Source organism: Acanthaster planci, linkage group LG01, assembly GCF_054643075.1.
Source record: "Acanthaster planci isolate LZ-2023a linkage group LG01, COTS_SCS, whole genome shotgun sequence".
NCBI classification, from domain to species: domain Eukaryota; kingdom Metazoa; phylum Echinodermata; class Asteroidea; order Valvatida; family Acanthasteridae; genus Acanthaster; species Acanthaster planci.
In genome coordinates this window covers 14,170,478-14,194,217 of record NC_141777.1, presented here as the reverse complement: position 1 = coordinate 14,194,217, position 23,740 = coordinate 14,170,478, and the positions used below count along the sequence as shown (strand labels likewise).

Here is a 23,740-nt window from a genome sequence, read left to right as displayed (position 1 = left end):
CAATGCATTTTATAGGTGAGGTTCACTCATGCATTGTACACAGAAACTACACTGTCTGACTGTGCACCACTGTATGAAAAGTGACGTAATTTGCTGATTTAGAATTAACCAGATAGAGCATGTAAATTTTCTCACCATCATCTTCACTCTCATCTTCCTCTTCATCCTCCTCCTCTTCTTCCTCCATCATGTCATCTTCCTCTTCTTTCTGTCTCTGGTGTAACTCTTTGGTTTCCTGTTCATCCATGAAAGTCATGAGGATATTGGAGAACCTCAAGTCACTCTGGTCAATTGGCTTCAGCAACCCCTTTCTCTCTTCGTCGGTCATATACTGTCCAACGTACTCCTCAAACATCAGTGGATCTCGATCTTTCATGGCCTTGTCCTCAAAGTAGGTGCCCTCTCTCTCGAGTTGTTTGAGCGCTTCATAGCGGCGGTTTCTCACCCCAGTGAGCAATTTCCTGGCATTCAGCCTTTTGCTCACCTCGTTCAGGTAGAAGTCTATCTCATAGTCCCCGACCAGATCCTGGAAGATGTCCAGATCTTCCTCGCGAAGGAAACCATGGAAGCGTTCCAGAAAGATGGCCGGCTTGTGGTCCAGGAGTTCTGTCAGGATGCTTATTTTCTCTTTTGGGCTGAGGTCTTCTTCGCCTCGTTGCTGGCTTTTGATCATCGCTTTGCTGGCTGCTATGTGGGCAAACATGCTGTGCCGAGCAGCTTCACTGTCTCGGTGGTTTGTTGAAGTTTGCATGCCATCATTTTGTGACATGCTACTTTCACCTGACAAAAGGGTTTGGATTCAAAATCTACTCAATTAGCCAATATGTGAACTTTGAATATTTGCATCTTCACAGACTGTTAATGTCTGTTACAGTACTCAAAGGAGATTTCCCATTTGCAGTTACATGTATGAGCTCAATTTCCACAGTCCGAAAGATGTCCCTGGTGTTTCATTAAGGGGCTGGGAAAAGTTCCATATCAAGTCTCCTGCGCCAACAAAGAAGTATTTTTATTTGAAACAAGTAGTGGGGACAAGTCCCACTCTGCTTAGGAAAAATAGGAATTGTCTGAGAAAAGATTGTTCAGGTTTAACTGATTGGTGTTCCTCAAACTCAACAATGGTGGTGGCCAGATATAGAACTCTTTCTGGGAAGAGTTCCTATACAGACATCACTAATTTTTCCCTAGACAGACACAAATTTTTGCCTTCATCCAGGAGCTTTGTGACCTTTCTTGGTGAAAACAATCTGCTACGCTACATCAACAATGTTTTCACCTCGCTATGACCTTGGCTTGTGAAAGCTCCTGGATGAACGTATAAAGTTGCATCTGTCCAATAGCCATCAGAAAGAAGAAAAAATTCATATATACATGTAGTATAGGCCTACCTTGTGCACTCATCCTACGAGACTGGTCTGAAAACTTGTAAGTGAATACCTCAATATTTTCACTGCTAATTTTGACTTTTTAGGACATTTCATTGCTTTCAGATGGCTCCACCAAGTCATTACAGAGAACAATTAGTGATGGCAAATATAGAATTCGGAAAGATTCCATACATGGTCACTGCTTTTCCTTTAGAATATTGTAACAGCCATCACAAGGTAATATGTCCTAAAAAGTGAAAGTTTGCCAAGAAAATTTTGAAGCATTTACTTAGAAAACACTTTTTTTCAGACAAGTCTCATACATGTACGTTTGTACACAGGGCATCAAGTGATGTCCGTTTTTGGAACTCTTTCCTGGAATTGTTTCACAGGAGTAACACGTCAAATTTTGCAGGAAAAATATCAAACCGTTTGCCCCTTAAACACAGATGGCTGTTAAAAAAAAGGCACCTACTAGTAGTTAGAATTTTAAGATCGGTCTGAGTTTCAGCACCCAGGGTGACATGGGTGTCAAGTAAAGTCTGTGCATGGATCTTTCCTCTGTTTTGCGACATATTTTAGTACTAGGTCCTAATATTAAATAATGACGGATGCATGCATCCATCCGTATCATATAATGTGGTACATGTACACACCAGTACTAGGGACACAAGCACCACCGCACGTACAAATTACAATTCAATCGCGTAATGACCTCGTACTCATCTTCCATCCTCGTAACACACCTTCCTTTGCGCACGAGCTAACACACTGAGGTCGAGGATGTCGGCTACAGTAAAATTGCATGATGAAAAGCTGTGGGTTTAATGACATAACGTCTCTTGTCTAATTAACCGCTGAAACAGCTTAATCTGTCATGATGGTGCGGTCCTTTGCCGGGTAATCTTCTTAACGTTTTCCTCATTAACCTTAAGTAATTAAATCTGTTAATCGATTCTTAAATACCGAAAAAAAACTCACTTTCGACGTTGTCATCCTGTTTGTAGTTTCTCGTGTAGGCCGCCATGTTGTTTTAAGGTAACTTGGTACAACAGCCAATGACCGCTTTCTATACTGTACGTCTGACCGTGATCTGACCAATGGCATACTCTGTAAGAGTTTGCAAGTTCTATAGGCTCTTTTACCCCTTCCTCCATTATTGTTATTATTTATTATTATTATTATATATTTCTGGTAATGACACCAAGGATTTCTCAAAAGTGCCCTAGGCACTGTAGCTAGCCAGCCTGAAGAAACCTGTAGAGAGGAGACAGTGAGAAACAGTTACAGTTTTAGAGGTGGGAGAAAACCCCAGAGGAAAATTCTGCGTAAAACCTGCGGAATCAGGTAGGGACTGAAAACCCAATCCACTTGACTCCCCATGGATGGGCCTACCGGTACATTTACAGTAGGTGTTCAATAATAGTTACTCAGCCACTAAATGTTACTCCAAAAATAAGCCTTTTTCACGTTTCATGTGCGCACGCTCAGGAGATTTAACAGAGGGGAACAAATTCATGACAACGCTGCATAATGTTTGATGAATGAATGCTCGCACTAGTTAGTAGTTATTGCTGGAGACAATTTGTTCTGTTGGCTTTGTTCACTTCCTCGCGCGGGGGCACTAAAATCAACATGGCGATGGAATGGGAAATTGGCTTGCCACACTCTGTGCCTAAACAGTGATGGAAATAAGGGGGAAAATGATTAGTGAATGATGCTAATCAAATTGTCATTCGATTAGCAATTTGAATAAATTGACTAGCAAAAACAAATGTAACAATGTTTGTAATAAAAATGTTCATTTTCAAACCGTTGTACTGAATGTATTAATCAGGCCTGTAGACTGCTGCTCCTGCTTCAACCATGGCATATCATTCTGCCAATTCCTGATGGTGTGGTTTGACGGAACTTTCTGCATTTTTGACAGTTTTAGTAGCAGTGTAAACGTGTAGGTATAGTATGCACGTGTAAAAGTGTCAAACAATAGCGTGTATATGTACATGTACAAGAACATGTAGTTTGTGTCACCAAAACAACTGTGTGTACATGTACTGTGCGCGTGTCGCTCACATGTACATTTCTGTACAAATTACGTGCGCTGACACACAAAACTGCAGCAACTTCATGCCCAAGATCACCATTGGTGCGCATATAAAAATGATGGAAACTCAGGGTAAGTGTCGGTGTGTTTTTGCTGTTGATTTACGCACAGTCTTGGCGGGCTGTTGCGCACCATGTATGCCGCACCTCGCCGCGCTGGCCAGGCATTTCCAGTGAACGTTGGTCATCGTGTCGTTGCCCGAAATAATTTTGCCAATCTAGCCAGCTGTTGCGGCACAAGTATGTTGAGCGTCAGTCGTGGTTTTGCATGAATTATCAGAAATTTTGATTCGCAAAAAAATGCTAATCGTTTTCTGATTTGTCTCGCTTTTCGTCAAAAATGTATCGCATTTTGCGATGCGAACCCAGTTATTTCCATCACTGCTAAAACTGTATCTTCAATCAATATTTGAAGAGTGACACAATCGTAAGTAAAAGGTCTGAATTTAGCCAGAAAAAGCTCCTACGTGGTCCAAAAACCATCGAGCATACGTGTTCAGGATATATTATTTAGTGTGGATGGCTTTTGGGGGAAAGTTTATTGAAAAAAATGCTGTTTTAGGCACAGTCAACAGATACTTTCAGAATCCCATAGTGTTTCAAACAATAGATTTGTAACTGTGAGGCACACAGAGTGAGCCTTACAACAGGTTTTTCTAATGTAAAAAAACAGCCTTTGTCAATTCTGTCTTTTTGTCTTGGTCTTATGGACAGACTTGGAATTGAAGTTTGCAGTATGTACTCAGTGTTAAAAATTATGTTGCTGAGGTTGATGTACACAACAGAATGGAGTTACAAGGTATACACGCTCATTTATCATTGGCCAAGACAGTGTACAACTGTACATGTATAGTTTTCTTTTTCTGCTTCACAGCTGGCGCAGTTTTTACTGGCAAATTAACATGACAGCAGGGTTTAAGCAACTGTACATCTTGAGCTGCTTGTAATTACGACAGGCATCAGTGATCAGCCCAGCCCTGTCATGGCATGCTGCATGGCTGAACTTCACATCTGGTCTCTCAAGTCATCAGTTACAATCAGAGGTGAGGAATGAAGGGTTGGTTTGCAAAGAGTCCCAGAGGATCATTTTTAATGACCTGAAAACTGACCCATGGAATAGACCCCAGAAGCCTGAGATCTTTTCATAATACAAGAGGAGATCTGGAAGATCCTGCTTGGCTGAAGAAGGTGCAGCTGAGGTATAATTATACATGCATGTACTTCAGATGAGGCTTTGCATAACTTTAAAAGAGCTGAGAAACATAAATTTAATGCAAAACCGTGACAATTAGCATGAAACCAGACTTTGGGGTTGGCGTCATAAAGCTTAATGCAGACATGGGGTCTAGCGGTTAGGGTTTACAACTCCCAGTTGAAGGACCGGGGTTCAAATCCTGTGATTGGGTAAATGTTGTGACCCTGGACTTGTCACTTTACCTTCGTTAACTTGCCTCTCTCCTCTCAGGGATTTAAATGGGTGCCTGTGAGGGCAGGGAGGGTTGTTGGGTTAATTAACCTGGTAATGTTTGATATGGTATGTTCTCCAGGGAGTTGAGATTGTTTACTGGAATGTTTCTTGGCCCAGTGAATACATGTATGACATGGTAGTAAAGCACCTGGAGAATCTGTTGCTACTGGAATGTGTGATATAACCATGTCATATTATTAATAATACGTTGTATCTTTTATTAATTTACAAACAAGAACTACGATTAAGGTCATTGGGCCAATCTTACCCTTAGCATTCATTTTTTGTCCTTTTTTCCATAGATATTGATGTTGGGTGTCATACCTACCATGATAAGGGAGAAACAGGTACATTCAAATGCTGCTTGTAGATTGTTTATCACCTGCCTACATATAAAAGGGTACTCTTCATGTATTCTTAAAAGTGTTGCATTGTGGCAGGGCAGAATTGGAACATGGTCCTGTTGATGATGATGCAACATTTGTTTCAATGCTGTCATTCTTTACAATGTAACCGAACATGTTCACATTACTTAAGTACTGAATATATCTGGCCATTAAATTGAGTAACACCACAATGTTTTCCCATTCCATTGTGTTTTCTATTGTTTATTCCAAATAACTATTATGTGAAATAACTATAACCATTACCAACAAATTCATACTGATTCCCCTTTGTGAAATTTACTTTGCAAGCTTACATGTTGGTTTTCTTCAGGCAAGAGCTTGAGACAAAAATCTTACAAATCGAACTTGGCCAAGAGCAATAACGGTAGTTAACAAGGTTCCTTTGAAGTCTTCTATCCTTGTTTGCTGCTGGTAGTGGGAACTACCCTTCAGTAAACGTCATCGCTGATGAAACTAACTGTCTTCAAAGTGTAAAAATTTAAATTGAACGAAATGTGAAGTTATGTCTATCATACAAGCATACTCACTGATGTGAATCAGAGATACTCTGCTCTTAAATATTACAAAATCAAAAGCCTTTCTTTACATCATTGGTGTTGACTGATTTGCTTTCTTTGCAGTTGTGACTGGCTATCTTGATGAGAAACAGCAGTATGCAGAAAGTAAGTTGTAAACTCCTAAGCAGAAACTAGCATATACAGTAAACTGGTGTTTTAGAACACCATTTAAAACAGAGCTACAGTGAAAATAGGCCTGAGTGCTTTTGGTTTCTAAAAATTCCAAAATTTTCTTAACAACCCTGTGAGGGATATTGAAGTTTGTACTTTTTACCCAGTGTCAGAGTTGAATGCATTTCCCTGTTAGTAATATAAAGCTTATATTTTCCAAACTATGTGGAATAATTTCATTATTTGAAATTGAAATTATTGGCATATTTTACCTGACATCAACCAACACAATCAAGAGTTTTCATGGTTATTTTGGGTTTTTTTTGGAATTGCCAGGCAGAGATTTGCTGTGGACACCCAAAAACAGACGCCCTGACAAGCTCAGAGATCTTCTCAAAGAAGTTGAAGTAAGTCTGGCTGTGCATCAGCCGTGATTATAACGGGCTTGAACTATGCCACAAAAATAGGGATCCTAGCTGGCATTTGGTTGTTTGTCCTTGATTAGTGGCCAAGCAGCAGTTGTACATACTGATGTAAATGTGGAATATCATGTTTGTGACAGAAAGTTTTGGTTGATAGTGGGAAGGTGTCAGTTTTTGTTACTGTATAACCACGTGTATGAATGGCCAACACTGTGCGAGGAATGTGGGGAAAAACATCCTTGGATTGGACATAAACTTAATGACATCTTGCTGCTTCTCTGGGCTTGCTAGGGTGAAGTTTGATAAACCAGCTGACAGTGACTTGGAAGTTTTTAAGCAGAAGGTCGTGGGGCTAGAGTCTTGCCCTCGACGTTTGGCATTGTTTCTCATGACCTTGGAGGAAGCACCAAGTACACAATGCTTTTCTAAATTGTATTCAGTAACGGGCAGCTAAACTCTATTGTTTCAAAATGGAGATTGCATTTTATACTGTGTCCTAACCTAAGATGATAAATGTGTCTGTGTTTTAGGATCTGTTAGCTAACCATCAGGTAGTGTTCACAAGATGGAGATCAAGACGACAGTTCCAGGTAAGCCCAAGCTGGTATCTGAAGTTATGTTTAAGCTGATGACAAAACACTGTTGCTTATAGGCAGGGTCAGCAGAATTTTGCTTACCTAAAAAATAGGCTGAGCCTATGTCAACTTCATACATGGGGGACAAGGAAACCTGCTGTTGATTTTCAAAACATTGGGAACACTTCTAGTTAACATTTAATGTTCCTTAAATCATTTGAGCGTTACTTTTCAAAATTTTTCGTCTTGAAAGTGTCATAGCCCTCATGCAGTGTCATTTTGTATGCAGTATGGGAGATTCACAATATTGCACCTCCATGAGTGTGCAACGCGTTGGCCAATCACAATGTGCGAAATCTGTCGACCCTTTCCAAATGCGCTTTTGGTTGACAGATTTCGTGCGTTGTGATTGGCCAACGCGTTGCAAACTCTTGGAGGCGGACTGATGTGAATCGCTTGTATTGATGATAGTGTTTTGGCCATGTCACCCCCCCCCCAGAAACAAACTGACTGTCGTATTTTAATTTCTTCAACTCATTAACTCAACTCATTACAATTCACCTGCCTCCTCAGTATAAGAATGTTGTTGAACGTCAAGCTAAAATACCAGTGTCATTTACAAATCTTACCCAAACTTGTGTAAATCTGTTTAAAAAGTGGCAACTTTAGACCTGTTTTACAGCCCTAATGTATTTATGTTTGCATCTGCACAGAAATTGCAATTATTGTGTCATCATTTTTAACAAACAGTTTTAAAGTGCCTGACAGTAAACTTGATGGTAGTTTTGGGCAATGTCACCCAAAAGAGACAATAAAACAAGAACAAAAATGGCTGTAAAGTCAGAATTCCTTTCAACTGATCTTTCATACTTATTCAATTTAACTTTCCTCAAAACATGAATTCAAATGAATGGCAAGCTAAATGCCAGTATTTATGATATATATATCTTGGAAAGATATTGTAAATATGCAAAGCAGTGTGCAAAACAGCATGATAAACTGTGAAAATTTAAGATGTATTTCCTACTTTAAACTTTATGTACCCCAGTACTTTCATGTCCACAGAGATTGCCAAACTGGTTACATTATTATTTAATGCAGTGCATGAATATCCCCTGTCTGGCCCTACTGCATGTAGTCTCCTTGAACAGAAAATGATGAATTTGTAGCAATGCAGTGACAGTGAGAATTTGCTCTCTCCATTGTCAGTGAATACAAACCTTTCCCATTCCTTTATCCAGGTTATGCTGAGCAATTGCATCCTGTTGTCATTCCAAGTGTCAGTGCACAGTGGCGATGTGGAACGGATTCTGATTGACAAAGCTCTGCAAGGGAAATTCTGCTCGGAGACCATTAACTGTGGTAAGAGACATTGCAAGCGGTGGGAGACAGTCTATCAAAACTAAAATCATAGACATACTGGCGACTTGTCCATGCACTTGAGGCACACTGGCAGGCTTAAACTCAGTTTAGTGAACGTACACAACCTTCGTGCAAACTTGGTTCCACCTCAGTTATGGCTTTTAATAATGATACATGTACGTGGATTTATCCATGAACGTCTGATCATTGTCATGTTTGGATTGGGTAAGAGTGAACTCGGTGGGGAAACAATTTTTAAAGTGTGCGAAGGGGGTTGTTGTGAGACCATCAGCCATTACGAGATTGATCCATTAAACACTCACCCCATTACAAGACCTGCCAAGAGTGGGAGAGGGTGCCCCTGCCAGTCGATAAGTGGGGGGGGGACTTGCTCCCCTGCCCTTTCCCACCACTAGGTTCCGCTGCTGGTAATTAAACTTCCTTGTTTCTTGTTTACACCACTTGTAGTTCACACCCACACTGTTATTGCAGCAAAGCTACATGTTTTGAGGGTTAACAGTGGTACTCACAAGTTGCCATGTTGTTTTATGTCAGCTTGGAGACTTTTTTCCCGGCACACCTTACATTTGACTTCCAGTCACTCTGTTTGCATGTAATTTATCTCAATCGTGTACTTCCAATTTAAGTTAGACACCCGTCCTAGAAAAATACCAGTCTTAGAACTAGAGTCTGGGGTAATCGGTTAAAGGAAAAGGGGGTGAGTGAAAACATTATTTGCTTGTCCCTATAAATTTTCAAACTTCCAGACAGGGTCGGCATCATAAATTTTTTCTTCCTTGGTCTAAAATAGGGGTCTGTTGGAAATGAAAACCACAAAATTAACTACAAACCCCCTGGATGTTCGTCTTCTTTCACACATAAAACCAAGTAGGCCTATTGAAGCAAATGCAAACTCAACAAAAATGTCTGATATTGTTGAGCTGTTTCTCCAACAGCTGTTGTCACAGATGCCTTCGTTGTTTGCACTTTCCCTGATAAACCCAAACTGGGTTACGCATTCTTCAGCAAGAGGCCTTTGTCAGGCCAAGATACCAGCAAGAAGATAGACAAGATGTCTTCCTATGACCCAAAGGTAAGGAAAGAAGTGCTCCTCTTGGAAATTGATGAGGTTTAGAAAAAAAAAAGTTAGGTCCATGAAAACGCAAGCCATCAACATGAAACAAAGGTAACCGGAAGTACTTTTGAACACAAACATGTTAACAAATCCTGCAGCATAGAAATCAGTGGGAATTGTGTATGCATTTACCTACGTAACAGCTGTATTTATAAAGATCAAATTGACATTAAATTGATTCTTATATACGTGTACATCGAAAAGGAGAGCTGCTTATGTTCTTTCCAATGCGTAAAACATATTGGGAAGGGGAAGAGAAGTAGGACTCATTTTGTTGGATTCAGGCACAATTGATTACACTTTGACACTCACGAGAGACGGTATGCTACCACTCAAAAAAGGTGTGATGCGGTGCGATTGCTCGTGTACAAATGTACACACTTTCACAAATTCTGGTTATTAAGACCCTTAGCTGTTTATTTTTGCTTTTTCATGTTCCATTTGTTTCTTTTGCAAATGACAAGTTGTCTTGTTTTGTGGCTGTTCCAGATAACACACGTAGACCTACCCGGGCTGAAAACCAAACGTGAGAGAAAACTGTCTGTCAATGCCAGTCAGGAATGGGTAAGTCTGACACTCCTGTCTACCATTACTATATTGTCTTCCTATATCAATACAATCTCTTGTTTCTCTGGAGGTTTTTAAAAGCTGTCTTTAAACTCGTGCTAAGACAAACATGAGGGCAAGGAAACAAGTCTCCGTAAGACGTTTGTCTGTCTGAAGTGCAGAAATCTACACCGTGCCCGGTGCACTGTTCTAATTCAGCAGAGAAGATCATGAGCCATCGGCATATTTGAACAAATTCTGAGATCAGTTCACCACATTGCTGCCCTTCTGTCTGCGCTTAGGTGTTAGTCTGGTGCTGTGCAGGCCGGGACGACTCGTCAGCATGGCCCTGGACACCCATGACAAGTGACAAGGAGAGAGCCAATGTGATTCTCTATGGAGTCAATGGGTGAGGAATTGTCTCATATATTGGGAAGAGTTCAAGTAAGGATTGGGAGCAAGTTGACGGTTCAAAGAAATCAGCTCGGGCCTTGTTAAAATTATTCAATTGTTAAGGACATTTGGTATGCATTTGGCCTTGAAATCAACTGTGAATGATCAGATATCAAATACTTTACAGTGCTTATAATATGATGTACTAAAATGCTTAGGAAAATGTGCGGATTTCTTTCATACAGTGAAAGAACTACGGAAGGAAGAAATCCTGTGATCTCCAGATGTAAGTTTAGCAGAGAAGTCGCCATTCTCTCCTAAGCTGTCATGTTTCTTTCTTCTTGCAGATCCAAACTGGAAGAGTTGTGTTTTGTCAGCACAGAGTACGACCCTTTAGACGTCTCCTTCAGGTATGAAAAGGATTGCCGAAAAGACTGATTTCCTACCTCGCCTGCAGGTTGTTTAATGAGCCGGCTCGGTATTTCATAAAGGCAAGGTCTTTTGGGAACAAAGCACGTGTGTAAGTTGGTGTGTGGCTACACTGATAGGGCAGACTACCAGCCATGTGTACTGCTGTTCCTGAATGACCTCATATATGCTTCAGTTTGGGCATGTGCGGTTGGAATACCAAGCTGGCTCAATTGACTTTGACTGACCAATGAAATGATGCTTGTCAACTTTTTTATATGAATTAAGATTCATTCTTTACATCATATTATGCAGCAGTGCTGTATTCAAGTCTATCACAAGTCCCTGCAAGACCGTCACAAGTCATTCAGTCTTAAGCCAATTAATAAGCTATTCAAATGAACTAAGACAAAAGCCTTCCATTGCCATTGTTGACCTTGTTACTTATGACGAAGGGACTTGTGACTGGACTTTTGATAGACTCGAATACATCACTGTTATGCAGGGCGGCATATTGCCAAAAAATGAAATTCACACGAACAAAAATGGGATGATTTTTAAATGTGATTTTTATTTAGTCAGATTTAAGGACCTAAAGAAACTCTGAGGACCCTGGCAGGGTCCATTTCATTAGTTGGGTAGGGTTTCCAACACATATTCATATTGTGTAATGCAGCCTTTAGCTGACTAGCTGAAGTCACATGCTCACTAGTGAAGTCACACAATGCAATGAGCAGAAGTAAAGGCAACAGTTAAAATCTTTCAAGTTCAGATTAAGATTACCTGCCTTTGAAAATTGACACTTGCCTGCCTTTGAAAATAAGAACAGAATCTAATGAAACTGATGGTCGAATGACCACAAGACATAAAAACCATAAAAAAATAAAACTTTTTGGGGGGTTAGACTGCATATTATTATCTAATGATATCTTCACACACGTGATTTATGCTGTGTAGATCTTCAAATTTTGTTGAGAACTTATTGCTCTCTGTTGTGACTTTCCATTTGAAAGTTTGAGTCAGCCAAGACATATTTACACTTTGGAAGGCGTCTCCTCAGCATCATCAGGGGATCACAACGTGGATACCTGCATCTACGAATGCTCAAAAACGAGGGTATGTTTGCCCCCATCTCGTGGTTCTCTGCTACTGGAATTCCACTTTTTATTGAAAATTGGACTTGTAGTTTTAGAATTGGTTGTGTTTTCTTTGCCAAGAAAAACTCAATTGAAGTTCTTTGCAGTTTTTCCCAGAGAAGGTGTGAAAATTCTTCAGAATGGTCAATTACATCCTTTCCTCATGGAAAGCAAAACAAACAAAACCTGCACTAGGATCAGTCTTCACTTTGGAAGACATCTTGTGATATCTTTACTGATTCATTTTTCCTATTTATATTCTAGATTCAAAGAGCCACTGTCACTACAATTCCGCTAAAAGGTGAGAAAAAAAACGCTCTTGACACATGTCTGTGCAAGGTAAAAAAAAATGAAAACTGGAACTCTTATAAATGTTTATACCAACATTTCAACTATTCTTTTTCATAGTTTCAGTTTAGCATGCATATCAACATGCTTACCCAGAATGCATCTGTTTATGTAACCCTGTCCAGCCAATAGGAGATAAATGTAGTATTTGTAAACTAAAAAGTGAAACAAAATGGTATACCTTTCACATATCCTTTGTAGTGCAACTCAAGTTTGCCAGTTTCCCAAAGTGATATTCTGTCTGCCACTTTAATTCTGCAGCAAAAGTTGTTGCACACGGACGAAACCATTCTGAAGACAAATTGATTTTGGGATGTTCAGACAGCAAGTTGGTGAGTAATGCCTTTGATTACTTTTTGGGAAAAGTTGTCAAAAAGTGAAACTGTTGGCGAGCAGGGTCCCAGAAAAAATTTCATTGTATAAATTTGAAATGAGAATTAATTCCAGTTTTTTTTTTCCTTCAGGTGCTGTATGATGAGAGCAAACGAGTCACTCAATTTGTACAATCAGACTTGGTAAGAAAAAAAATCTTCCAGTGGTATTTCTGCCATTTCTTAAACTGTGTTAACAGTATTCTGTACACAGCTAACTGCTCGAATGGTACATTAACACTGGTCTTTGAGGCGATTCTTTGTTTTGTCTTGAAGCAATAACGAGGGAAGTAGAATGTTGGATGGATCATCAAGGTTGGCTGGGTTAATTTTCATGTTTACTGCAGTCAGTCTTGACGCATACTACCCCAAGAGTCTGGATACTGTTCATACTGTTCATGTAGATTGAGAAATATCTCCTTTCTGAGGGGTGAGGCTATCGTTACGTTACCAAAGAATTGCCTTTTCCTCATTCTTTTTCTGAAATATTTGTTCTCTGCCTCTTTTTGGCTGGCAAATATTTTGTAGATGCATATTCTCTCAGTAGTAGGACTTCATAAAAAACTTCAGGAAAATTCACCGTCAGTGCATATGCACATGCATTTTATTGTTCACACATAGTAACATAGTAAACTAAAACACATAGGTAGTAATTGTGCATTTGGGGATTTTTGTAGGTATATGAATAGATGACGCATCTTTTTAGAATACAGAGGCAGATATGCCAATTGCTGTATACAAATGTGTTACAAAATTAGTTTTTTGCGTAGGTTTGTGCACAAACGTGGATGCGCCCAGCAGGCATCACTTTGCACTTTGAGTTAGCATTGAGAAATTTAATATAATGCCATGATCATAACACAGATTAGCCTGTGTCCAAACTTACTGAGCACTGCTCCATTTATTTGTGCTACACGTAGGTGCCGTCGCTGATCACCTGGCACCCCGGAAGTTGTCTGGTGTTCGTGTCTGGCATCAAAGGAGAAATTCAGGTATGGTTTCCACTCAACCACTTTGGACTAAAGGACATGTAAGCCAACAGTTTCCTGTTACAGTTTCAGGGGTGGGGGACAATAACACGTGCTCCCAGTTCGCTTGGAGTAATGAATATTGTGTGCACACACTTACATTTCAGTACCTATTTGTTTTATGTACATACATGTACATGCAAGGTCTTACTAGTCCTTGGAGACAGGACAAGTGTTGTACTGGATTCTGCTGGTTGCCGCTGCTGGTCTTTGTAGGAACTGTTGCTCATCCCTGATTCCAGTAGGGTTGATGAAGGCTCCCAGGACTAAGAATTCCCCATATGTTTTTTTCCCTCTTACAGTGTTTTGACATGGCTCTGAACCCTCTGAATATCCTCACTGTTGGAGAGACTTCCCGAAGCTGGCCCACATTGCAACTGTCCAAGTGTTTCAGGTAAAGACAAAAGATTGGCCTCCTCAACTCGCCCCCCTCCCCTGTCCCTGGCACTAGCCAGTCAGCTTTTACGAGGAAATTATCCAGAGAGTACTGTGGGTTGATATACCTGTCAGGTGTGAACTAAAAACTGCAGGGGTGTGGAATACCTTGTCATGTGTCTGTAAAACAACCAATCAGGGTGTTTTATTCCAACCCTCCTGTGAGGTTTTTACAGGCAGTAGACCAATGAGGGCACTTTGCTGTCAGCCTGTACCACAACCTCTGGTTTGATCAGGTGATACATCAGTTTCCTTATAATGCAGCATTTGTGCTTAAATAAGCCTTGAGCTATTGTGTAGTTGATAGTAAATATCTGAATGACATGGATATGTCAGTTGGTTCATGATCATGCCTCATATATGTGTCAGTGGGACTCGTTGCTGCCGTTCCTGCGTAAGTGGAAGTTGTGACTAACAAGCTCTACCATAACTCGTGGTAGCATACATTTCATTGTAAATTTGCTTTCTTGAAGTAAGGTTAGTAAATTTTCGCTTTTGCTGATAGAGGGCTTCGTGACAACTGGTGCGGGGCACGCCAAGGTCTTCTTGTGTCATGCATTCTAACATGGTTGTGCATCGTTTTGTACGGCTTTCAAACAATTTTTGGGCATAAACTCATCAAAATATCAGTGTAACACATACATGTATGTACAATTGTTCAAAAAAGTTCTGAGTTCGATACAGCCTTTAATAAGGCGGATCCTCAAGTCGTAACTCAGTGGAAATGGTCCCGCACCCAGAAAATCCAAAAGCCTGGACATATGATGTACGCACGCGATGTGCATTATTTCAAGAACTGAAATTTTGAAAACATGCTCAGATCTGGTGGGAAAACTCACTCTACAAACCTCGACAGACTTTACAATTTTGGCATACCAATTACTCGTTCATGTGGAAAGAGTTCCATATACAGACAACACTTCATGCCTCTGTGCACAAACCCATGAGACTTTCTGAAAACAAACCTGTTTTCCAAGTAAATGCTTCAAAATTTTCTCAGCAGTTTCTTACTTCTACGACATGTTTTCACTTTCTGATGGCTGTTGTAATATTTGAAGCGAAAGTTAGCATTGTCCATATATGTAATTCTTTCCATTCATTTTAACCACTTCAGGAATTTCAGACAAATGTGAAGAAGAAGTAAAATAAAAAACATGCTTTTATAAAAATATACATATCTCGATAATATTGTAAGAAAAAATTATCAACGGTGTCACCAGAAGGCTGTAAAACGTACCACAGCCATAAGTGGGTCCCCAACCCATGCTGTATATACTTTACTCTTCGTACTCGCAATTTTAGCTATTTTTTGCCACTCACACCCCCGATGTAATGACTTCTCCGTGCCAAACAGATCCCCCATCACAATTGGAACGCTGCTGTGGAGCTATTCCACCTGTCTATCTGACTGCATTGCCGATGCACAAGACTCGCTCCTGATGATTTTTAATGGGTGAGTAATATCTGACTAAACGGTGCTTGCTGTGGTTCGAGCAAAGCATTTGTACTTGAATTGAAAGATTCAGGACTTTCAGCTGCTTTGCACTTTACTTCTACCAATCTGTGAAACTTGAGCTTCTCGATGAAAGCATATACTCTTTTACCCTGTTTTCTTTAAAGTTTGCCATATCAAGTTGAATTTGGTTAAGAAGTCTTTTAGAAGAGGAGCCCTGTGGTTGGAAGCAGAAAAATAATACAGGATCACATGTGATGCAATCTGTGAAACCCTTCATAAGGTTAAAATGTGCCTATTTCGGTTTGTCGTACTGCAGGGAAGTTAAGACTAAACATTTTTGCAAAACCTGGGGAATGTCTTCTGTGAATGACCATTACAATGAATATTGTAAGCTGAAAAAGATCAGATTTAGAAATGGGTTGAACATAGAAACGACAGATTGAAGCGCAGTTTTCGCCCAAACCCAATATTGTACCATACAGGGGAATTTTTGCTAGGGCAACACATCGTCATACAAGGCACGTTGCACAGTGAATTTGTCAGCGTGTATTACATAACTGACCCAAAGATCCTTGTCGTTTAATTGGTGGATCTCACATGATTACATGACAATTATTATTGCTGCGACTCGCACAGCGGCTCAAAAAGCCCCATTCACCCACTGTGAAGGGGATTTACTATTCAACAGTTAGGAAGATAGAAGAGATAAACATAATCAGGAAGATCCTTGTACCCATGACTGTCGAATAGTTGACCCTCACTAATTTTGAACAGCAGAGCACTGCAATCTTAACTCTGGGGAGAAGGTTGGGACTTGATTCATGCTGCTTGACAAGCACACTCAATCATGATGACAATTTCAGTAGTTGTGCCAATATTCGCACCAATTTTGCACATGCAACGGATTCAGATCTGTATGTCAGTTATGTAAAACAAATATTGAGTGGCTTTCACTTGGAGGAATATTTTCGCAAAGTAAAATCTGGCCTTTTCATTTGCCTCATAAAATATATCTCTCATTCCACTCCGAGCCCCTTCGCATTTGTATTCTATAGATTTGTTATTGATTTGGATCTATTGCGTTCCAGTGGCCCCATTTCCATTTTGCAGCTGCACTTGGGAGTGCTTAGCAGAGGGCAGTTGGGTCCACAGGAGCTGATTCAGCAGTATCTGAACCATAAACAAATTAACGAGGTAATGTTCCACGTGTTGATGACTACGATTTCCTAACAGTCATTGCTGTACTATAAGCGAGCTGTTTTCCCAATCTCTGTGTCATCTCAGTCACAAGAATCAGATTCTAATGTTTGTTTGTGTAATGGAGCAAATGTTAACTTGAGTGGGATTTGAACTTAAAGACATCCGGAACACCATGCTGGTGCTTTACCTACTGAGCTATCCACCCCTGTGCTGGTGGCTCTTCTCCTTTATTGATATCTTTACGCCGGGACACATCCTCTGAAGTTATCTTCGTTCAGCATTTCCCACATTCGCAGCCTTGCCAGTATTGCCTTTATATGTATTGTGACTTTAGAAGTATTCCCTGGCTGTACGGTGTACTGGTTTATGGCTTCTGACTGGCGCTCCCAACAACATATATTGACAGGTTGTTTGGCCTTGTGGAGATTTGTCCAAGTGTGCTCCAGTCAAGGTGAACTGGATAGGACAGATTCTAAGTGAATCTTTGAATTAATACCAGCATGATTGTCTCTCACTCAGGCTGTTAATCTGTTGAATGTGATGAACTGGAACACGGACAGTGGTAGTTGCTTCACCTGCCTGACCACAATCATCAACAACCTCTTGAAGCTGCCGCTCAACCCGGACAGAGAAGGTAAGCGGGACGACTGACAAACGCTCACCCACACCTACAGGCGTGCCGTTGCATGTGCTTCTTTCAGTGCTCACGGGTACATGTTGCGTATGTATAACTCTCAGTTCACTTCCCATTTAGGCTGAAGTTACGGGTAATTCCAGAAATTAGGGGTCCATCTTTTTTCGTGTCCCTGTCACATCTGATTTTGTTAGTTTTGAACACATTTTTTTAATTTCCAAGAGTGATGAATAGTTTGAAATCAATTCCGGTGATATTTCCATGTCAAATAACAAAGTTCAGATGTAACAGGGACACAAAAGTGTCACACTTTTGGACCCCTAATTTCTGGAATTATCCTTAAACCGTTTCCTTTCTGCCATCTTAAAGTAAGCACATAATGGAAGATTGTACTCCCAGTCTGAGAGTATGCTCTTGCTTACCCATGGTTTATACTCTTGGCGTTCATGCACTCAGAAATGTACTTGAGTTAACATGAGTAACACACTTGAACACAGCCCTATAGCGCTTGAACTCAGTATTTAGGGAAAGAGTCCCTGACCAACTTAACGCCAGTCCAACTGTTACTTGAGACAAATTATGTCATTAGTTGTCCTGTTAAACCTTTGCTCAGTCACAACATCTCCATTTCACAGTCACATAGTTTATAGTTACCAAACTATGGATTGGCCATCACTGCAAAACTAAAGAGAAGTCTGCAAAGCTTTGTAAATCACAAAGAGTACAAAGAAAGCACAGAGCCAGCACCCAGTGCTGGATCAGCACAATAACGACAATATCACATGGCACAAGTGGTGACCATTATGCCATGTGATCAAGAATTTGTGGTTAGTTTACCTGAAATAAACCTGACTGTCTAATCTACAATGTGCGGTGGCTAACCAAAGGCTTGACCTCTGCAGTGGTGGCCAAACTCAGGGAAACTGTGTGTTCGTGTGATACTTTAACGTCTTTTGATTGGACCTTGTGCTATTGAACTTCAAGTTCAGAAGCATGTTTCTTAAATATCCTCTTTATACACTCAGCTGCCTTGGAAGCTAGTCTGGGTAGCTTCTATGCCCCATTGAGGCCCCTGTCTGATGTGATTGTCATGGACTACCGTGACCCAATCAGTCGCCTCGCCCGGAGGTTCTTCCACCATCTGTTGAGGTATCAACGATTTGAGAAGGCCTTCTTATTGGCCGTGGATCTCCACTCAAGGGACCTTTTCATGGTAAAACCAATCATATACGTGATGCTGATGAACCTCTCTCACAACTAGTAGCAAGTTTAAGAGTGCGATGCACCCACCAAGTGGTTACCAAACAGTGGCCATGTTTTGCAACTCGTTCAAACCACTCAAACCATGGTTCAAACACGAATCGGTTGCGCGTGCTTACTGCAACCCATGCCAAGTGCACACGAACCCTTTCACGCATGTGGTGAGTACCCACTACTGGGTAAAAACACGCCCTCGCTTGTTCCTGCTCGTAGGTAATGTCCAAAATGAGGCGGCCTCCTCTAAGCAAATGCTGTGGCAAAAATGTGATTGGCTCCTATCCTACACTGTGGATGCCTGTTTGAGTATTGCATGCATATCTAGCAGAGGATTCTAAGGCTGTTTAACTTACTATGACATCCTTGTAAGCAGGAACATCTGCATTGACACGAAACTCATGAGATTTGTTTGTCATTTCAACTGTTCTTGATACTAAACTTCCACCTGTCACCATCACTCTGTTTTCCACTTCCACGTCAAATCTATTTGATGTAGCATACAAATATTTATTGGGTCAAGTACGGATCCCCATGCATGGATGACAGAGGATGCTTTTATTCCTAGCAAGGATGTACTGGCGGTGTCTCTATTTGTTTGTGCGTGTGTCATGAAGTGAAGGAATTGATAGATGTGCACTCAGATGTTGGACTTTTGACATGCCCACATGGTTCATATGGTTTGCTGGTGGTTTGGACATTCCACCTTCAACATGCTGGGCACCAGATGGTGTCAATATGGCAAAGAAACAAAGTGTTATGTTTACATTGGGTTCTCATGCTTCATTTCAGGACATTCACTACCTGGCATTAGACAAGGGGGAGATGGCCCTAGCGACTGTCGCTAAGCAGAAGGCGGACGAGATTGAGCAAGAAATGCCCTCAGAATCAGGTAAGAATTGAAGCCAGAAAAAAATGGGGAAAAAAGTTGCTCTACATTCCTGACGTTTGGACCCCAGTATTTGAAGTGTGCACAGATTCTTAATTCCAAGAAAACCATTAAATTAATTACCTGAATTGGTTGACATGTTATTAGATGTTGCAAAAAGTAGTTGAGTCCTTTCCTGACTATGGCAAGTGTGTGGAATATAGTGCTCTACTGTTGGACTTAAAGTCAAGAAACTAGACAAGTGGATTCTGGTTAAGAATAGGAGTAGTACATGTATTGGACAAGTGACAATGCCTTAAGTGCTCAGACTTGAATTGAAGATTGGCATTTTCAGTCAGTGCTTTATAAAACAGCCCACAAAGAGTATGGCCTTTAGCTTGTTCAAGTCATTTCCTCTTTTACGTCATCGTTGATCTCCTGATGAACAGAATGGTGTACCAGCTACGCCACATGATATGTATTATAGATGTATTAAACCGAGGTAAAGCCCATCGGTGGTAAACTATACTCCCCCAGGGGCCTGGGGTTGAAGACGATGAAAAAGTGTTCAATTTTTGAGGTGTGAAGAAAACCGCGGATAAATGTTTTTGGGGAAAACTCACTGACTTAGGTTTAGGACTGAGAGCCCAATTCACATGTCAGCCTGGGTGGGATTTGAACCTGGGGCCCGTTGATGGGCAGGGAGGAAGGTACCACTATACCAACCTGGTGACTTCCCAAGACAATGGTGCTCTTGACCCTATTTGGCCTCTGGTTGCTTCGTGGGCTAAAGCTGCTGAGGTGGATTTCACATGCAAGTTGTTTTGGAATTTTTGTCTACTTTCCTGCTCTTCTGCGCTGTCAGATAACTTGGATTCTCTGAGCGATTCTGTGGAAGAGGAGGATTTCTCCAGCGAGTCGTACAGCAGTGGCAGTGAAGAAGGTGAACCTCAGGCAGCATCTTTGTCGAGGTGAGAAGGTTATTAAACCTAGCCATAGTGTAGTGGAGAAGGTCTCCAGGCACCACACCACTGTCAATAATATCCAGCCTTTCATACAGCCTTAGACTGCTAGAGAAATGAGCAGTATCGCTAAATGCCAGGCATCTTTAGGCAGTTCTTGAGTGAGCACTGCAGTCCCTTATTCTGTGTTTGAAAATAGCTCATGCTGCTTATCCATTCCTATTGGTCGAGAGCCTGTCACATGGGCGATATTTCATATGCAATTTTGACTCCGCACTAGCTCAACGGCAATATCTGGCGAAAATTTTAAAAATATACATGTAGATGTTGCTAATGGGTTTTGAAACATCAGGTGAGCCTTTACTCACCTCTAGCTGACATTCTAACACGTCATGAAATATTTATTTTGTACTCGCAAAAGCCAAGATGTCTGTGGCGATGCAGCAAACATCTCTACATTGGTGTGCCGTGGAGTGTTGAAAAGTATAATGTTGTTAGAAATATTGTACAAATGTTATTTAGATGACTCTTGCAAATCGGTACTTCTAGCTGTATATCAGCAGTTGGCCACTTTATTTTGCCTTTTATGAAAGTCAAATTCTCAACCATAGATGGCCAAAATTAATACCGCCGGCAAGTGGTGAAACATGGATGATCTATGAAGGCAAAGACAGGCAAAGTTCGTCCACAGCTAACATAACTGCAGACCAAGAACTTGCATTTCTGATATGAATATTTTACTCGGCAGAGCTCCAGGAGCGTCTGGAAGGGATGACAAGCAGAGCACCCAGGGGTCGAGCCGGTCCTCACCCAAGCCTGCCCGAGCAGGCAGACACATTGAGCGTGAAGCTTGGTACAAGGCCGAGGAGCAGATTGATGCTGCCTACGGTCTTGGGTGAGCTGAAGTATCATACTTTATCCTGACTCAGCTTAGTTGGGTTTATACAACACCCAAATAAATCCCTGTCATCTGATTGGTGGATCCTCAATCCTGAGTCATTCAAAGGTCCAATCCTGAAATATGCCCGGTAAAACATACCAATGAGCCACTCACACCTGGCAGGCACAGTCTGACTCTTCATAGAGGCAAAGAATGCTGTACCATACTCGCATGTTGGGGAGGAACTGTTGTAACTCTCAAACAGAGAAAAGTCAGGTATGGCAAGGAACATGGAATTTTCATGTTTCGTCTGTATGCCAAGCTGAGAAAGTAAAACTAACTTTTACATAAAGAGGATTTAATCAGGTCTTGCGTTTAACAAATCAAATCTTGTGTAAAACATACGGAATACTTCACATTGGTCAACGACTTGAAAAAGTAGGAGCATCACAAGAAATTGACAGTGCCCCCAATTGTGGAGGGGGATTTTGGGGAATATAATTTATCCTTGAAGAAATATGTTATTTTCGGTTGGGGGAGTCGCAACGTTTATAATATTGTCCGTTTATGATATTATTATTTTATTAGTAGTATTAATCCTCATTTGTAATATTATTAATGTTTATAATATTATAGTATTGTCCCATTACATTAGCAAACGTGATATAACAAATCCAGTGACCATAGTAACCCCCTCCAATGGGGCCAGCATTGTGATACCTTTCTTTGTGATAACTGTTGTACGGAGACACCGTTCTGTGACAGTCACTCCATATAAAACCCACTGCAGTGCTTTCCGCCATTAAAGGAATGCCCAGTGAAGAATCACTGGATTCATCCATAGGGGGATGGACCATACTACAGAGTGTTGGACTGTGTCATCCGCTCAACTGGGCCAGAAGCTTTGAACTGTTGTTGTGAGAAATGACTCGGTCGGTAACCTCTTGCACTGTTGTGGTTTTTAGGTCTGATTTAGAGGAGCTTCACCTCGAACCATCAGAAGGCCTCGCCAACATCCCTGGAGATGTCTACACACAAGTTCTGACTGACAATCCATTTGGCTGGGATAGTCAAAGTAAGAACCTGTCCATTTTCCATTCCACTCCATTGTTATGAATATTACTTGGAATGTAACATACACCTAATTTTTGCAAAATTTTTTAAGTTCTTCAGAAATTCAGATGTCCATTTTCTAGAAGGAAGTTCTTCAAGTATTATATCCATCAAATTAAAAGTTGTTAGGCTGCTACTCAGATCTAGAAGTTTGAGTTCGTTAACTTGTCGGGAGGGCCAATATTTCAGGATATTTGAAGGGAAATATCTTTTATTTGAAGTTCTCATGAATATGAGGAAGAAGAGGTCCTTGAAGAAAACTGTTCAGTTTGAAATGAGTCAATCTGGACACTTTACAAAAATGAGGAAGAGCCTCCAACACACCACACCAACAAATGATATCTGCTGTATCCCTGCTGCAAATTGTCTCATCTTGAACGCATGTTTACATTACAGAGCAAGATGGTGGCCAAAGGAGCAGGGAAGCCCAAGGGGCAAGAAGTGAGAGAGATGAGGAAGGAGAACGACAGGACAGGAGAGGAGATGGCACCACCAAGACAGTCAAAGTCATCCATTTTGGCATGGTGTGACACTGTGGTCTCAACTGTATATACAACTCATTTCCCTGTGCAGTGCCAATTGCTGTAGAGGGAGGACACACTGTGGCACTAGTCCTCAAAGCATTATAAGTGATATACAGTGTGCTACCATTTTTCGCCGGAATGTGCACAACCCAGCTACATCTCCACCTGAGAGGAGCTCAAAAGAAGACTGGAAATATCAACACAGCTTGCAGGCCAACTCACGTGGAATATACTGTAACGGCCACAGTGGCCAAGTTTGAGGCCTATTTCATGAAAGTTTTGCAACAAGTCATTTTTCTGTGATGATATGTGATGATAACAAATTAATTTAATTTTTTTTACCAAATCTACTGAAATCAGCCAAATCACAGTGATTCCCTGAGGTCAAGATTTAACTAAACTGCATTTTTCATTTTTACAAAGAGACAAAGTTATCTGTCATAGGTACAGCCTTAGCAATAGAGGACAAAACCTTGGGTAACTCTCGTTTTGCCATTTTCATGAAGAGACAAATTTGACTCTAGAAACGTATGCAAATGTAGCAATTTTGCAACTGGCATGCACAATGACTAAAGCGTGTACTGTGTGTGCTGTTTTCACAAAGAGACAAAAGTTTCACAAATTGACGAAAGTGTTTGTTTTTGTTTGTAAATAAACAATTTTGATTGACTTCTGTA

The 23,740-nt window shown here is 40.8% G+C and overlaps 2 protein-coding genes across 4 annotated transcripts in view; one reads left to right on the top strand and one right to left on the bottom strand.

Annotated features, from left to right (window-relative positions):
- The window catches only part of LOC110979463 (coiled-coil domain-containing protein 97-like), a 7,504-nt gene extending 5,080 nt beyond the window's left edge, over window positions 1-2,424 (bottom strand). The window contains exons 1-2 of one of the 3 annotated variants that reach the window (XM_022235270.2): window positions 2,349-2,424; window positions 136-780 (exon numbers count right to left, since the gene is read on the bottom strand). In XM_022235270.2, the coding sequence (XP_022090962.2) occupies window positions 136-780; window positions 2,349-2,394 (691 nt within the window). In that variant the 5' untranslated portion in view covers window positions 2,395-2,424. Of the gene's footprint in view, window positions 1-135; window positions 807-2,023; window positions 2,076-2,348 lie in introns of those variants that run through there. The other 2 variants (XM_022235271.2, XM_022235272.2) reach the window with 2 other exon arrangements.
- On the top strand, window positions 2,145-23,740 carry LOC147800436 (WD repeat-containing and planar cell polarity effector protein fritz homolog). Its single transcript, XM_087137189.1, has 26 exons — window positions 2,145-2,267; window positions 4,345-4,513; window positions 5,241-5,285; window positions 5,966-6,007; window positions 6,350-6,420; window positions 6,966-7,025; window positions 8,252-8,372; window positions 9,329-9,465; window positions 9,997-10,071; window positions 10,356-10,462; window positions 10,794-10,856; window positions 11,868-11,970; window positions 12,255-12,291; window positions 12,600-12,670; window positions 12,803-12,853; window positions 13,630-13,701; window positions 14,040-14,131; window positions 15,527-15,625; window positions 16,717-16,822; window positions 17,348-17,462; window positions 18,488-18,675; window positions 19,509-19,608; window positions 20,450-20,555; window positions 21,295-21,441; window positions 22,392-22,501; window positions 22,936-23,740. The coding sequence occupies exons 2-26, from the start codon at window positions 4,453-4,455 to the stop codon at window positions 23,067-23,069; spliced, it is 2,313 nt and encodes a 770-aa protein (XP_086993315.1). The 5' UTR covers window positions 2,145-2,267; window positions 4,345-4,452; the 3' UTR covers window positions 23,070-23,740.

Excerpts from the sequence above, each read along its gene's own strand:
- LOC147800436 (XM_087137189.1), top strand. The coding sequence starts at position 4,453 with ATGGCATGCTGCATGGCTGAACTTCACATCTGGTCTCTCAAGTCATCA. Across the intron at positions 4,514-5,240 it reads GTCATCAGTTACAATCAGAG|ATATTGATGTTGGGTGTCAT; the intron begins GTGAGGAATGAA and ends TTTTTTCCATAG. Across the intron at positions 20,556-21,294 it reads CAGGCAGCATCTTTGTCGAG|AGCTCCAGGAGCGTCTGGAA; the intron begins GTGAGAAGGTTA and ends TTTACTCGGCAG.